Source organism: Sprattus sprattus, assembly GCF_963457725.1.
Source record: "Sprattus sprattus genome assembly, chromosome: 11".
Lineage (NCBI taxonomy): Eukaryota > Metazoa > Chordata > Actinopteri > Clupeiformes > Clupeidae > Sprattus > Sprattus sprattus.
Window position 1 is genome coordinate 18,869,890 of NC_137909.1, and position 15,023 is coordinate 18,884,912.

The window sequence follows — 15,023 nt, forward strand, 5'->3', positions numbered from 1 at the left end:
GCGAGTGGCGAGATAAAGAAACAGAAAGAGGGAGACAGGAGGAGCAGCGCCAGTTTATGGAGAGAGGAATGCAGTGGAGGTCACGTTCCTGACTTCGCTGCTGTGGCTTGCCCCGTGTCTAACTCAGAGAGACTAAAGACTCCTCTCCTCTGCAAAATAGACTTTAGAACTCAGAGCCGGTCTGCTGCTCTGAGGATGAAAGGGGAAGAGTTTTGATTGGCTGGCTGGACAACGTAGGATCCTAAAAAGACCTATGACTGGCTAGCTGTTACTCATATGTTTCTCAGAAGGTCTCTGATTGGCTGGCTGCTCCCAACAACTTCTCAAAAGGTGTAATTACCTCCGCAAAGGAGGCTATGTTTTTGTTGCCATTTTTCTGTTTCTCAGCAGGATTACGCAAAAAATACTAAGCCGATTTTCATGAAACTTGGTGAAGGGGTTAACATTTTGGAGCGGATCCACAAATGATTACTTTCGTTTACATTGCGAGATACATTACATAAGATATATTGTGTGGACATTTGCCATTCTAGTATATTATGATTTTGGGATGTGCGTATGCTGTTCACCCTAAGATGGACAACTGGCTTATGGCATTACATTAATTCACATATCAGAAGCTTCTCTCCAAAACGATTTACATAACAGACGTGCATTTGATCACCACGATGTGTGGTCCTTGGTTATCTAACCCATGATCTTGCTCTACCAGTTGAGCCTCAGGACCACACAAGCACCCAAAGCATTTTGGTTTTAACCCCAAAAAGCCAATAAAATACAACACTTTTCATCACAAAACCGTGCTATAATGCTTACTGCAACACAGGGTCAATGTTTAGTCCAAGCTAATTCACTCCTAGTTAGGCTGGCCACAAAGTAATGGAATTTGGTGGCCCAAAGGAATTACTTTGGAGACACAGCTGCTACTCCAAACCCCTAAACTAGCTCAGAGCAACTGCACAGCATTCTGCAGTGCTATGTGCCTGAGACACCACAAAAGAGCACATAAGGTATGTCTTAGGGACCACTTCAAAAGGACAACTGGGTGTTTGAAATGCGTAGGCAAACACATGGAGAGAAATGTGCTGAGTCAAAGAGCCATTCTGATCTTGTAGCAAAGCACAGATGGGCTTAAGTGCAGTGCTGAGCAGCTGGGCCTGGTCTGGTGTAGAGCCGTGACCCTGAGGTCCTAAGGCCTCTGCTGCTAGCCTCACTCATGAAGCTCTACCCCCAGGAGGAGTAAAGATCAGGGGCTGGCCTTACGGAAAGCTTCTCCCCACCCACCCACATCACCCCCACCACCTCGGCCTCCCATCCACACCTGCTTTTGTCAATCTTCAACTGGGCTCAGGCACAAGTGGCTGTGCTGACAGATCCTCCTCCAGGTGGTCAGAAGAACCTGATCAGCCAAAACACTGAGTCACTGTCTCCAGGCGGAGACACAGAAAATAGTCATTTACAGTAAGGGCAAAGAACACTGTTATTGCTCAAGGAGGTGGGCTCTGGAATTCACCTCATAAAATGTCCTAGGAAGAAACAGACATCAAACTGTACCCCAAAATCCTGCCGAACTATCAAGTTGTCGGTATGTTTTTAATTTTAAAACGATAAAGTCTGTCTTTGAAAAAGTGTCATCAATTAAGTGTTTTTATCTCTTGGAAGAGGAGTTCTGTTGCAAATGATGAACATTTCTCATTCTTTCTAGTGATCCATGGAGCTCCCCGAGATGTGGCCTGTCTTATTTTAAACCTAAGTGGGGGGTTAGGATACCTACGAGGTAGAGCTGGACAATCAACCCAAAATCCACCAATACAGTCTCTGCTAATCTCTTACTGACCGATATCTAGATATCGTAATATATTAGCTTGTGATTGTTTTTACGATAAATTATGAAGAGAAAACATACAAAACAGAAAATCCTATGTTAAAAAAACTCATAAATTTGCATGCTGATGTTTTTTAAACAGACCATCATATTTGCCACAGATGGTTACTTTCCCGGTGGCTTTAATTTAAGTTAGGCATTTTGAAACTTGAAATTTTCCTAATTTATTTTGGGTCGTCTCGACCAGCCCTACTTACGAGGGTGTGCGATGGCGTCACTGGCTGACTGGCCCCAGACATGAAGACCCAGCAGCTGGCCTGCGACAAGCCGACCCCAAAACTTACCAGGAGGTGCCACCCCCCCCCCCGCCCCCAAGTTGAAAATAAACCCACGTCTTCAAGATCCGCAGGAATCATGGGGGAGCTTTGCTGTCTAGACTGCACAGATTCCACAAGTTCCAGCCAGAAGAAAAAAAATGCTGCAGCCCATCCACTGTGCCACGGTCAATACCAGGGGTTGACCTATTATCTTGTCATAAGATAATTGGGGCCGGTTTTTTATTGGTCATAGGTAGATTTTATCTTAATTCCAGATCAAAAACAAAGTGTGTACCATCACGTCTTCATCTCTGGAGCCAATCAGCCTGTGACGCCAACGCACATCCTCATAAGAAGGGCTGGTCAAGACGACCCAAAATAACAGAATGAAATTTTCAGATTCGTCTCACAACAATTTTTCATTTTTTGGGAAGTTTCAAAATGGTTAACTTACATATAAGCCATTGGGGCTGTAACCATCCGTGGCAAATATTATGATCTGTTTAAAGAACATCAGCATGCAAAGTTATGAGACTTGCAAAGTTATGAGACGTGCAAAGTTATGTGTTTTGTATGTTTTCTCTTCATAATTTATCATAAAAACAATCACAACCTAATATATTGGGTATATATTACTGATAACTGAATATTGGTCAGTAAGAGATTAGCAGAGACTGTATTGGTGGATTTTGGGTTGACTGTCCAGCTCTATCTCGTAGGTATCCTAACCCCCCTCTTAGATATTAAATATGATGATGACAGGCCACATCTCGGGGAGCTTCATGGATCACTTTGTTCTTCTGCTTGTGTCTCTCCAGTTGCCTTTGCCACCTTTTCTTGATATCCGGAAATACTTGATGGCAGATGTTTGGGGTATTAGCAAAGCCTCTAAGTGAATGCTCTGAATCAAGTTCCAATTATAAGTCTGAGCTGTTAGGTGTCGTTTAGCTACTAATTACTCTTTGTGGTTGAAAACATGAAAGTAATTCATCCTTCATCTTCAGATGAACTCTTCCGGTTTTCTTGTGGAAAATTGTATTACCATGGAACTGAGGTGAGGTGACACTAGTGAATAGGAAGAATGAGAAATGTTCATCATTTGCAACAGAACTCCTCTTCCAAGAGATAAAACACTTATATGATGTAAATTTTTTAAGGACAGCCTTTATCGTTTACCAATTACAAAAGATACTGACTTCTTGATAGTGGATAGTTCTATGTTGATAGTTTCCATAGTTTTGGAAAAATTCACATAAATGACTGAGCTAATGGGCCCTAGAATCTCTCCGCAGCTTCAGAAAAGTCTAGTTTTAAGACTAGTTGTAAGGTTTGGTTTTTAATACTTAATGATATATCGATTTGCTTTGTTTCTAATCCAAAAATCGTCATCGTTGGTCCGACAATTGAATGCATTTCAAATAGCAATAGGCATCTGTTGTGTAGCCAAAATAAGATAATGTCAATATTAGCCGCCTTTTAGTAGTCCCTGTCTCTCTTTTGTACACAGTCTCATTCAAACCTGCACGCTCTCAAACGCGTTGGGGCTCAAATGTAACCCTCACAGATGGCCTATAATGCCAAATGTTGTCATTATTGTAGCCTATGTTCTAAGAAGAATTAAACCTGCTTTAGATGAATTCAAAGAAGATCTTAGCAAGTGCCAAACATTCAAAGAATTCATGTCGTTAGAACCCATTTCTTTGAAAATCACATTAAAAGCATCCAAATATCTGCTTGAAATATCAGTTATGGTCCTCTTTTTGTAACAGCTAATCATTATAGTGTCAACCCTGAAAAAAACATATGGGACGTCACCAGAGCTAATGTTACTGCGATTTGAACCTCAGCAACAGGGAGGAAACTGGTCAACTGTTCTGGTCTCTTCAAACCAGCCCGTCAATCTGTTTTGGTGGATCAACAGGGTGGGGATATTAGCAGCAGCATCGCAGACAGCAAAAGCACTGCTAGTAAGAGCGATGCCTGTTGTGTGTAGGTGCCACGCTGTAATAGTACTGAAACAGAGCAGAGGAGATAGATTGACAGACAGACAGACCACGTAACATAGTTGGGTTTCTTAGCTGCCGCCCCCCCTGCCCCCCCATTGTAGGAGAGAGAGAAAGAGATAGATGCTAGCCCTAAACAGCTGTTTCTATGAACATCCCCTGCTGAATGAGTGATTATTGTGAATGCTTTCATTATTAAATGTAAATAAATAATGCTTTGATTGTGATGACAGTTTTATTTTATTTAACCGCTATCACCTTTTCAAAAGTGCTTCAGGCACTGTGGATTTTCTGATGCATTCTGTGACTTTTTCTCTCCCCTGCTGCTGTTACTGATGCTGGATCCAACAATGTTAACACGATATCATGGCACAAACCCCACATTCTGTGAGGGCCGTTGTGTGTTTTTCCGCCCAACACACCTCTCAGACTGTTCATGAAACTTGATGACAACAAACTAAATTCTTGCAGCTGAAACCCCCGAAGCTGAAGCAGAGTTTCTCAACCGAGATACATAAATCATGGAGAGGTATTCAGTGGGAAAACCCTTGTGTTGCTATCTCTGTTCACTGGCCGTCCTGTTGGTGAGACCACTTACCCTCTGCTGCCACCTGTAAGACTAGCAGTCAGCACTACAGAGGTACTCACAATGCACCAGCCTGCATAAGCAGGAAATAAAAGACAGAGAAGTAAAACCACTTTAGCAGTACACTCAGGATATGAATCAAATAAAACTTCGTAAAACACAGACAGTATCAAGGTTAAGTGCGGAAATGTCGTGTTTATGAACATTGATTATGTTGTAGACATTCTGAAATGTTATTAGTGTTGTTCAGGGATCTGACTGAGTTTTTTATATACTTACTCTTCAGACCAGATAAGTCTAAACTGTATGGAATGAATAAATGGGAGTTTCCTTTTTTCATTTTTGAAGCAAATGTATGCCACCTCCAGGGGCTCTGAGTTTTGTAAGAGATTGTAATGCACTCTACTGGTTGGGATGTATACCAAGCCGTGGAGAGAGCCAAGGCGCACACACACAGAGGCAGACAGGTCTTTGCTTGCCCCTGCGCTACAGAGACAGCTAAAGCTGAGAAGGTGATAGGATAGGAGGCCCTGCATCGGCCCCCATGGTGCTGAGCTGAGGAGATGATCCGAGACCCCACTGCTGCCGGGCCGTTCACTTGTGGTGACTCATATGGAGTATGAAAGACACCACTTGTAACCCATTCACCTCATCACTCACACTCACTTTCTCTCTCTCTATCACACACAGGCAAAACAATTATAATAATCCTGATCCTAAAATGGTACCAGTCAGCTTAGATTATTTTTTCTTCTCTCTCTAGGTTAATTTCAGACAGTGTAATTTGCTTGTTTGCTTATTTGTATGTATCAAAATGCATGCAAAAACATTTCATACATCTGTCTTTAACAGAATACATGCTGTTTTTATGGTTATCTGACTTAATCTACCTTTCTCTCTCTTTCTCTCAAAAAAAACATGCTCATCAATGTGGTTGTGTTAATCTTTCCCTAAAATGCATATTAATGTTTAATCTCTCATTCTTAAAATCCAGATACATAATTTGTTCCCTCGCTCATTGCATGCCCAAATGTTTTTCTCTCTCTCCCTCTGAAAATGCATACCAATGTTGTGTTTGTCTCTCTGTCTGTCTGTCTCTAACCCCCACCCCCTCTGTTGCGCAAGCTGGAATCCAAGCTCCTCTGCTTGCCATGACAATGATCCGCGTTATAGGAAGAGGAAGGGCTACAATGTGTGTGTGTGTGTGTGTGTGTGTGTGCGTGTCTGAATGAGTGTGTGCATGTGAGTGTTTTTCACCCTCTCCCGGATGGTATGTCAGCCAGTTCCGAAAGGCACCAAAGATTCCCCTCAACCTTCCCCCAGCACACGTCTAGGTCTCAGCCTGGCAAATATAGGCAGAGGCCGCTTCTCTTCCCTTTCCAGGGAGCCTCTCCAACACAACACAGGATACGGGGTAAAGCCGGTCAAGCTCATGTCATGGAATGTTAGTCATTGGCACACTAAGTCTTGTTTGGCCACAGATTCATAATCGACAAAACCATGGACTCCACAGAGCTGCAGAGACATTCAGCCACCCACGCACTTTAGTTGCACACACACACACACAAGATTAATCCCGACATGACAATCCGGGAAATGCCTACGGTCAAAGACAACAACCTGGGTGGCAGCTGCCAGTGGGTTGAATCCAGCATCCCACCGAACATGAGGTTGAGGTTCCTCAGACAAAGTCTCAATTTCTCAAAGTCTCAGCAACCAGGCTCAGGAGTTATACCCCAATGCCTCCTAAACAATCTTATGACAATGTCAAGTGAAACAGAGATTGCAACATCAGAATAATAATTAATCATCACTACATTAAAATTCTTCACAACTTTCCAATAGTATGGTGGAGATGTCCTGACAGTACTCTCATCCTGACCACACAGAGAAGAATGTGACCAATAATGCAACCATGGCAACTCATGAGACAACCCATACCAAACAGTTAAACTGAGTCTGAAATGATCTTTCTCCCACAGGGAAATAATCAAAACAACATGCAAGTATAACATAATCACACAGTCCATCTCTGGAACCCATTCAACACATTACATGCAGACATTTTTCATTCTGTGCTTATACGAATAGCAGCTGACCACAAACTAGGCCTAATCTTGTCTGCTGTCTTGCTGACTCTGTGAACATCACTATCAATATCCTCAGCAGACTGTGGCCAGAGATTTACAGAGTAGGACTGATGGAGTTGCAGAGTGGGGTTGAATGAGGAAACGAAGACGGACAGCTACACACATTCTTTTCTCCATGCCCACACCAACAGACACGTGTTATGGTAGAGATTGAGAGATAGGCCATAGTTGCAGCAAGCCCCAAACAGACAGACTGCACAGAGGCAGGTTCTGTTTTGTTGCACATCCCTACATTCTAGAAGGACTTTGCTTCTGCCACACAATCAACAGAGACAGACAAGACAACAACACAAGCCTCGGATAATTGCACTAAAAAACAAGGAAAGGAAGACGACTTGATGCTTTTGGAGTGGGCCGAGGGAAGGGTGGGTGTAATGTCTTACCGTGTACCACAAAGATGTTACAGTTGTGTGCCCCATGCCGCGACGAACCTCCATCCTTCTTCCCACCCTTGATGAAGGGCAGCGTCGGCAGACTGGTCCTCCTCTGGTCCCCGACTAACTTCCCTGGCTGCTGCCCCATAAGGGCCCGGAGCCAGGCCTGCAGCCGGGGCAGGCAGCAGGGGAAGGGGAAGCAGCAGACCCCCCCAGGAAAGAAAGGGAAGGAAGCCCCTCCGTGGCTTGGCCAGCCTTGGGTGCTTCAGTCTGGGCACTGGTGGCGACCAAGGAGGGAGGCGGACTTGTAAAATGAGGTGGACTACACTCGCATTCCACCGCCAGGGATGGTGAAAAGTTTCTTGATGCTGTTGTAGACGACGGTGGTGGCGGCAGCGATGGCTGAGGTGGTTGTTTAGTCGGCAGCTAAAGCACTGTGACAGCCTATCCTCTGCCTCATGCATTGGCCTCTCAAGAGTAGTCCATTCTTAAATGCATATATAGACTGACTGCTGTGAATGTTGATGACATCCAGTCCAGTGACAGGTTTAATGGGACACCTGGTCCATGCACTTGTGTATTGCAGGATAAGGGCCTACAGGATCAACATCCAATAGCTACAAGAACTTTTAAATGTATACATTATTAATAAAGTAAAACCATCTTTCCTTAATAGTGTATACCACTGTGTTTCAATAAGGCATTTGTTTTACAAGATACTACCCGTTTAGTGTTCATGACAGAGCTAAAAGGTCCTTCACTGAGGATGTTAGTGATAGAAGTACATTATTACTAATTAACAAGCCTGCTCAGCCATGGTAACCAAGAACCACAACTAAAAAAGACTGGTGGATTCCTGGGTGGTCACAAATAACTTTATGGCCAAATCAATTTTCCAGATTTTCTTTCGTAGACAACCTGGTACAGTTATGTACACTAACATATGCTGTATATAAGAGTAATCTATTCTGAGGCAGTTCCCTTACCACACGCTGTTATAGTGCCCACTGTCCAGGATGTGATATGTGCCCTTTGACAGCATGCCATTTAGTAAGATGAGGCATAAAGAGAATGTAGAGGTCCTCAACGTAGAGTACTTCCTCTTCAGGTGTCAAAGACAGAACTAACTTTGTAGAAGTTATTGCAACAGTATTACATAGCTGTATGTTCCTCAAATTGTGACACCACAACTAACTTAATATTTGGCATTTACAGAACATGTCACTTTAGCGGGGGAACCATTAGACTTTCACTGTCTACAATATGCATAGAGGGTCCGACACAGTCTGAGTGTGACTAATTTGCACACTGAAAAAGACTTCGTGACATTGTAGATCCCGTTTAAGTAATAAAGAGGCACGAGCTAGTTTGCTAATTTGTGATAAGTTAGCATTGTTGGCTTGCCTGGCATAGAAGCTAGGTTACCATCAACTCGGTCCCCAAGTACAAACATTACACCGATAGATAACTTTCACTATAAAAAGTATCAAAGACTTTCAAAAGCCATCAGGCGATTGCATTAGGTTTTCAAAGCTATCTTTGACTACGCGAATTGGTCGAATTCGATACAATGCTTTTGATTATTGGAATGCTTGAGCTATCGATTATGCTATAGCTAGCTAGTCGGCAGCGCGAGATTTTGGGTACACACAGGCAACTGCTCACTCGTGCTATTTGGCTAGAAGTTCTTTAAATACCCCAAAGTTACCTCAAAACTCCACTGACCGAGTAGTTATCACCTTGACTGATTCCTAAGTTACGACCTGAAACATGCTTGGGCTCAGCAAACACCAAGCCCTGAGTTCCCGAGTATTTCTCCAACTTCCGTGTCCAGCCTTCCCGTCCTTCTATCCCGGGCTCCACAGCCCGGACCCGGGGCACTAACCAAAGCACTGACCCTGTCCTTCTGAAGTTTGGCACGGTGTTGTCAGGCACTTTTTTCAACCCCCCTTCGACATATGAAATGGTCAGACGTTGCGTTGTACTTTCTTGTTTTCCTTCTACTTTGCATTGCTTGTTCATTAATTTAGGAGCAATGAAAGTGTAGCTACTCAAACAGCCGTCGTCTCCGCCGCCATATTTCCGTACGCAAGGTGGATAGCTTCGTATGGGGGTGGGATACGTTTGACGTCAGAATATGTGTGCGTGCGCCAACATGAACAGACCCAGGAACATTTTTTTGGGTGCAATTCCCTCCACTTGCTACAGGGTCAGTGTGGTACGTAACCAAGAAACGCAGTCATTTTGGAGTTCAAATACATAGTATGAACTTCAGATAGCATTCCAAATTACTGTAATTGTCTTAACAATGGAATCTTAGGAATGAAAAACTGCTTAAATTGTAGAAGGACTATGCAAGTAAAATACTGAAAAGTCTTTACCAGACCAACCCACAATGTGAGAGACATTCCTAAAATGTTGTGCGATACTGTGTGAGATTGCAATGGATAAAACATTCAGCCTGCTTTTAACGTGTCATAACTGTTTCTTTTGGTTTGTGTCTTACACATGTCCACCTGTAACAAAATAACTGTAATATGCTGTCTACATTATAAACATCATATTTGAAATAAAACCCTCATTCTGAACATGGATGTTTCAGTATTTAGTTTTTACAAGATTTTTTTTTTTTTACAAGAATACATACAAAAGTTATAATACACCATCCTTCACTGAATGGCAGTATCCTCTAAAGTCCATTTCAACAACTGAAGGAAATGACGGTGATGACAAATGTTTCCATGGAACTTATTTTACAGTATACAAATTACTGTTGTTAAGGGTCAGCTTGCTTGGAATGCAGAGAAGCCTTAGCCTTAGTATTGCAGTCAGGGGTGTGTAAAGAGGCAGAACGTCATCCATCACGCAACACGCGTCTCAACCTTCCTGGTCTGCCAGCCGGTGCCTTGTTTGCAAGACCACTTCTTCCATGACCTCTGGTTTTAGAATGTCTTTAATCTAAAACAATGGAAATCAGAGAACTCTGTTAACACTGCTGATAGGAGAAATATGTGTCCATGGAAGACATCCGATTAAGTTATTTAATCAACTTGAGAACTAGAACTACAAAATTGAATGGAATGGGCATTATTCCACATCGTCAAGACAACTTGCAGCAGCCCATTTACCTGGTGTGGAAGGGAGGACTCGTAGCAGTACAGCACACTTGTGTCAAACAGCATGACTTTGTGGGCAGCCAGGGCAAGAATGCAGTTTCTCAGTCGGGATATGACCTCCCGATCTGACAGGGTTACGGGCTTAGAGGGGAATCGCAAACATGAGAATAAAGAGAGGTAAGAGATTCAAAGGTGCAGAATGATAACAGAAAGAAATGTAAGATCACCAGCCATAAAACCTGAATCAATGTATTTGATTCTGAAGTTTTGCTAGCATAAAATAACATCACTTTAACACGCATTCATTTGCACTATATTAAAGAGTGTGTAGAAATGACTGTGGGTATAATGTCCATATCTGCAAATACAGTTCAAACAGTAAAACCGAGGTTGTTGCATGACTCTAAACTCTAATGGTCTTACCTCTATGCTGGTGTAGTATCCTCCAGCATCTTCGTCCTGTTGTCCGGGAGTGGGGTAGAGCCATATGAATCCATTGTTCCCTAATATGATGGAAGACCCACAGGGCAGGTAGTGAAAGTGGGTTTTCTGCCTCTTCACAAGCGAAGGGGACACCTGAACTAGAACACCTTGACCCAGCTAAGAAGAAAAAGGATAAAATTGTTGTAAATATTGATGCAAGAATACAGTGAGGCTTATCAAGACATTCAAGTTTAATATCCAAGAAATAAGAAATGCCTTTAAATGCCAGAATGTGCAGAATTTTCAGAATTGATACGTATGAACACCTAACAGAGGTACTCACCTTTCCATATTTCAAACTGCGTGTGTGGAGAGAGAGCGCTCCGTCAGAGAAGACAGCCTGCACCTCGGCCTTGTAGGGACGCTCAGTTAAGGAGAACTTTGACTTTGAGTGGATAGTCACAAGTGAAGTCAGATATGACCTAGAGTCTCACAAAGCCCTTGGGTACCACACTGGAAAAAACTTCATATCATCAAAGCTGTAACAGCTGATTTGAATGGATGAGAAAGAACCTCACATGATCATGGTGATAAGTGTTCATTCCACACAGCCTTTGAATCCAAATCCTCTACGAGGGTGGGGTACCCAGTAATTTCCCAAGCTGGTGTGCCAGCTACATTGATTTATTTATTATTTACACACATCCCATATTAAGACAATGGCTATGAATGAAACTCATTATATATTTACGTAATCAGTAACAGTTTCAGTGGACTCATGGCAGATTGTAAGCTAGCACGGAAAAGACCATGGTTAACTGGTGCCCTCTTTCTTCCCCAGAGAAAAACAGCACCAAAACATTCAGGTTAATACATAAGGAAGCATTGTCATCTTCATAATAACTGTCCACATCATGTCTGTTACTGTTAATTAGGAATTCTTGGGAATAGATAACAAACATACAAGAATAATTCATATTTCAAGGACATTCAAAAACCTTAAAAAATATCCCTTTGATATTAGTATGCTTTGTTCCCTCTTTCACCATTTAAACCTATAGCACTTTGCCTTAACAACAATGACTTCACAAATTCTGTGATTGTCCCTGAATTTAGGAAGTGCACTTAGGGGTCTTACCATAATGGCCATTCTGAAAATTCCAGATTCTGTCCAAAGGATACACTGATGAGGTCCCCCTCCTGAAGGTAGTCTCTCATGGACAACTCATCCTCTGCTGATCGTCGTCTCTAAAGATTATGGGGGGGAAAATAAACATTTTGAGCACAGTTGCTTTTTTAAGCCATCAGAGTTGAAAAACTACATATGTTGGATATACTTGTGCAGGTAAGTTTGTAAAATCGGATTTAAAAGATAAAAGCCATCAGACTGTATTCCTCTTTAAAATGATGTTTACTATATCAAACAGACACACACGAAAAGTGATTATGTAACATGGAGTACTCAAGCCTGTCTATACACCAGACCTACCAGCTCTCCACCAGGTAAGTTCACGGCAGAGAGGAGCAACACAGAGTCCAGGCGGGAGTTGGTCTCCACTTTCCATCGCTTCTGTTGCACCTACACAGGGAGAACAAGCGTTTGAGTGTCTGTCATGAGTATCTTTATTCACAGAAAATGACAAACAAATCGTACTGTACCTCCGTAATCCTTCCAACAACCACATCACCAACTTCACCATTATATCTGCGGACACATAAAAAGAAGATAAGTCATTTAATTCTCCAGTACCAGGTTCATCAGACTGGAAACCAACCATTTAGTGTTGTATATGTATTAACATACAAGTGGACTGACATCATGTTCTAGGGAGTCTCATTATCAAAATGGCATGTCAGATTCCTATCTGAAGCATCATTTGTGCAACTGTTTATAGATCACTCTACCTGGTCTTTAAAGGACGCACGCAAATTAGTTTGTTAACCCTCTCGACCTCCCCAGCAACAGAGGCAGTGAGTTTTTCTTCATCTAGATAGGTCCCATGGCCCCTGTGAAACAAAGCGAATAGATGAGATTCAATGACAAGTTTGTGAGACACACTCACACCTTCTGTCAACCAAATTTTGCCATTCCAAGCAATCCTCGTACAAATGAAAGTGTGTCACTCAAACGGCAGATATTTATATTACTATCAAGTTAAGTTGCGCGGCTGCAACATTCATTTAAAACTAATTAAAGAGTTCGAAGCGCATGTAATGAAGCTAGTATAACTTACTTACAACAATAAAGGATCGAACAATCTAATCATTGTGATCATATATACTCTGAACATACATAATGTGAAGAGCTGAATATATTCTCATATAATTTAATGAGGGAACAAAAACAATTCAGAACTGCTATTGACAGTCAATGAATGAAAGCCAAATCAGGTTCATTAGTGTCTACTGTTAGCATTAAGTACAAGCTAAGAGGTTTAAACAACTCAGTTTCAGTGTGTTAAAATTACTCACCGCATAAACCCAGTGTCTGTTGTTATAACATCTCCAGGAACAACAAGGCTGGCTATTGCACTTTTGGAACCAGAAAGGGATACTTGCTTCCGAACAGTCGGCAATCTCATGTCCGCGGCCATGCTTCGGCAGGGTGATGTTGTTAGAGACGCTTGTTGATGACGTCACATAGAAGCAACATAGCCTATATATTACTACAGGAAAGCCACGTCGTCTTCGGAGGGACTTTCTGAAACGAAGTTTCTCTCTGAATTCAGAATAATTGTATTATGGTTAATAATAAATGTCAAATCCTTACCACCAATGTTTACAGTAGTGCAATCTTTGGACTTGTTATGGGATCTGTTGCCACCTGGCGGACAGTTGTCATATAGGCCTAGCCTGTAATTGAAATTTCTGTCATTGTAGAATAGAACTGGAGTTACTAGTTAAACTATTACATCGACCAGATTTCGGAAAAAACTAAATGTTGTTTACATCAGATGATGTAAAAGGTAGCGCTACATGTCGTTCTCGTCGTTCATAGTTTCTTAAATAAAGCCAAAGGAAATCATGTGCCCATCAGTTCACTAATTTCGCTCTATGTAGCCTAGTAGGCCTATTATAAGGCTAAAGTAAATTAATGGGGATTGAATGTTAACAACTGCACAAAGTTCAAAAAAATATTGAGAGTTGAGAGTGCTTGAGAGTTGAGGACGTGTTCAGGAGTTGTAGGTTGACTCAAGTAAAACGTACAGAATTGATTGACATTTGCCACCTTTCGGATGAACGTTTTCAATGTAGCAAAATTGACTGAAAAGAGGACAGTTTAGTCAATGCAGTTATACTATCTTATCTCAACAGTCAGTTCTGATAAATCAGACGGTACTGTTTTCATACACTAGGGGCATCGTATGGACATTTTGATCGTCCTTGTGCTCAGAAGGATCAGCGAAAGTGAACGGTAAAAACCAATGAGGTCCAATTAAAGGAGCTGGCGTAGTTTACTTTAAAAATATCTATATTTTAAAAACATTGATAATTGATTAAAATATCTTGTGGATGAATGAAAGCTGACTTGGTTGTCCATTAAGTCAGTGATATATAGGCTACGACTAACCTTTTGCATATCGTGACTTATTACTATTTAGTCATTATGACTTACCTCCCCATTATTCAGAGAGAAAACAGTGAATCATTTATATTTTCAATGTAACATAGCCTATCAGACAGCCTTTGTAAATTGGTATCAGACAGTGACCAGGGGGAAAAAGAAAACCACAATTGCAATTCAAAGTTGAATTTATTTATTCAAGGAAAGTACAAACATATTTACAATATATACATTGTTTACAATAAATCCAATGCAATTTTCAACACAGATAAAGTGACCATTTTCAATACTTTATGAATGTTGCTCTACCTAGTATTTATTTACATTAAGTTTGTTTTATAACTGCTTTTATTTTGTGTTTTAATTTGTCTTGACAACTTTTTCCTGAGATGCCAGGGCAATGACATTATGGAAATTATTTTTTTAACTTTTCTTTTAAAACGCTCTTTGTGATTTGCCTTAATAATAGAATACCTAAATAAGTAGCTACCATATAAAACTGGACTGTGCTGATTGTGCTTTAGTTATCCTGTGCTTTCTGATTAGACTTTCTACTAGAATTTTATCAACAGTGCTAAAACTGTACACTTTCTAGGACATCCAGGATCACCAACACCCATTAAAAGACATGTATCTTCTTTCTAAATGAACCGTTCGTTGATAA

The 15,023-nt window shown here is 41.5% G+C and overlaps 2 protein-coding genes across 3 annotated transcripts in view; both read right to left on the reverse strand.

Moving 5' to 3' along the window:
* abl1 (c-abl oncogene 1, non-receptor tyrosine kinase) overlaps positions 1–7,403 on the reverse strand; it is a gene marked incomplete at its 5' end in the record, with an annotated part of 41,185 nt that extends 33,782 nt beyond the window's left edge. For both annotated transcript variants that reach the window (XM_080848214.1, XM_080848213.1), the window contains one exon: positions 7,265–7,403. In XM_080848214.1, the coding sequence (XP_080704340.1) occupies positions 7,265–7,403 (139 nt within the window). The remainder of the gene's footprint in view (positions 1–7,264) is intronic.
* Positions 7,404–9,984: 2,581 nt separating this feature from the next.
* exosc2 (exosome component 2) lies at positions 9,985–13,425 on the reverse strand. Its single transcript, XM_080847694.1, has 9 exons — positions 13,267–13,425; positions 12,700–12,801; positions 12,454–12,499; positions 12,284–12,373; positions 11,977–12,042; positions 11,138–11,206; positions 10,795–10,971; positions 10,384–10,512; positions 9,985–10,213 (listed from the first exon to the last, which is right to left on the reverse strand). Exons 1-9 carry the CDS (start codon positions 13,386–13,388, stop codon positions 10,133–10,135), a joined length of 882 nt encoding a protein of 293 aa, XP_080703820.1. The 5' UTR covers positions 13,389–13,425; the 3' UTR covers positions 9,985–10,132.
* Positions 13,426–15,023: the final 1,598 nt, after the last annotated feature.

Excerpts from the sequence above, each read along its gene's own strand:
- exosc2 (XM_080847694.1), bottom strand. The coding sequence starts at position 13,388 with ATGGCCGCGGACATGAGATTGCCGACTGTTCGGAAGCAAGTATCCCTT. Across the intron at positions 12,802-13,266 it reads ACAGACACTGGGTTTATGCG|GGGCCATGGGACCTATCTAG; the intron begins GTGAGTAATTTT and ends TTTGTTTCACAG. Across the intron at positions 10,972-11,137 it reads GCAGTTTGAAATATGGAAAG|CTGGGTCAAGGTGTTCTAGT; the intron begins GTGAGTACCTCT and ends TTTTCTTCTTAG.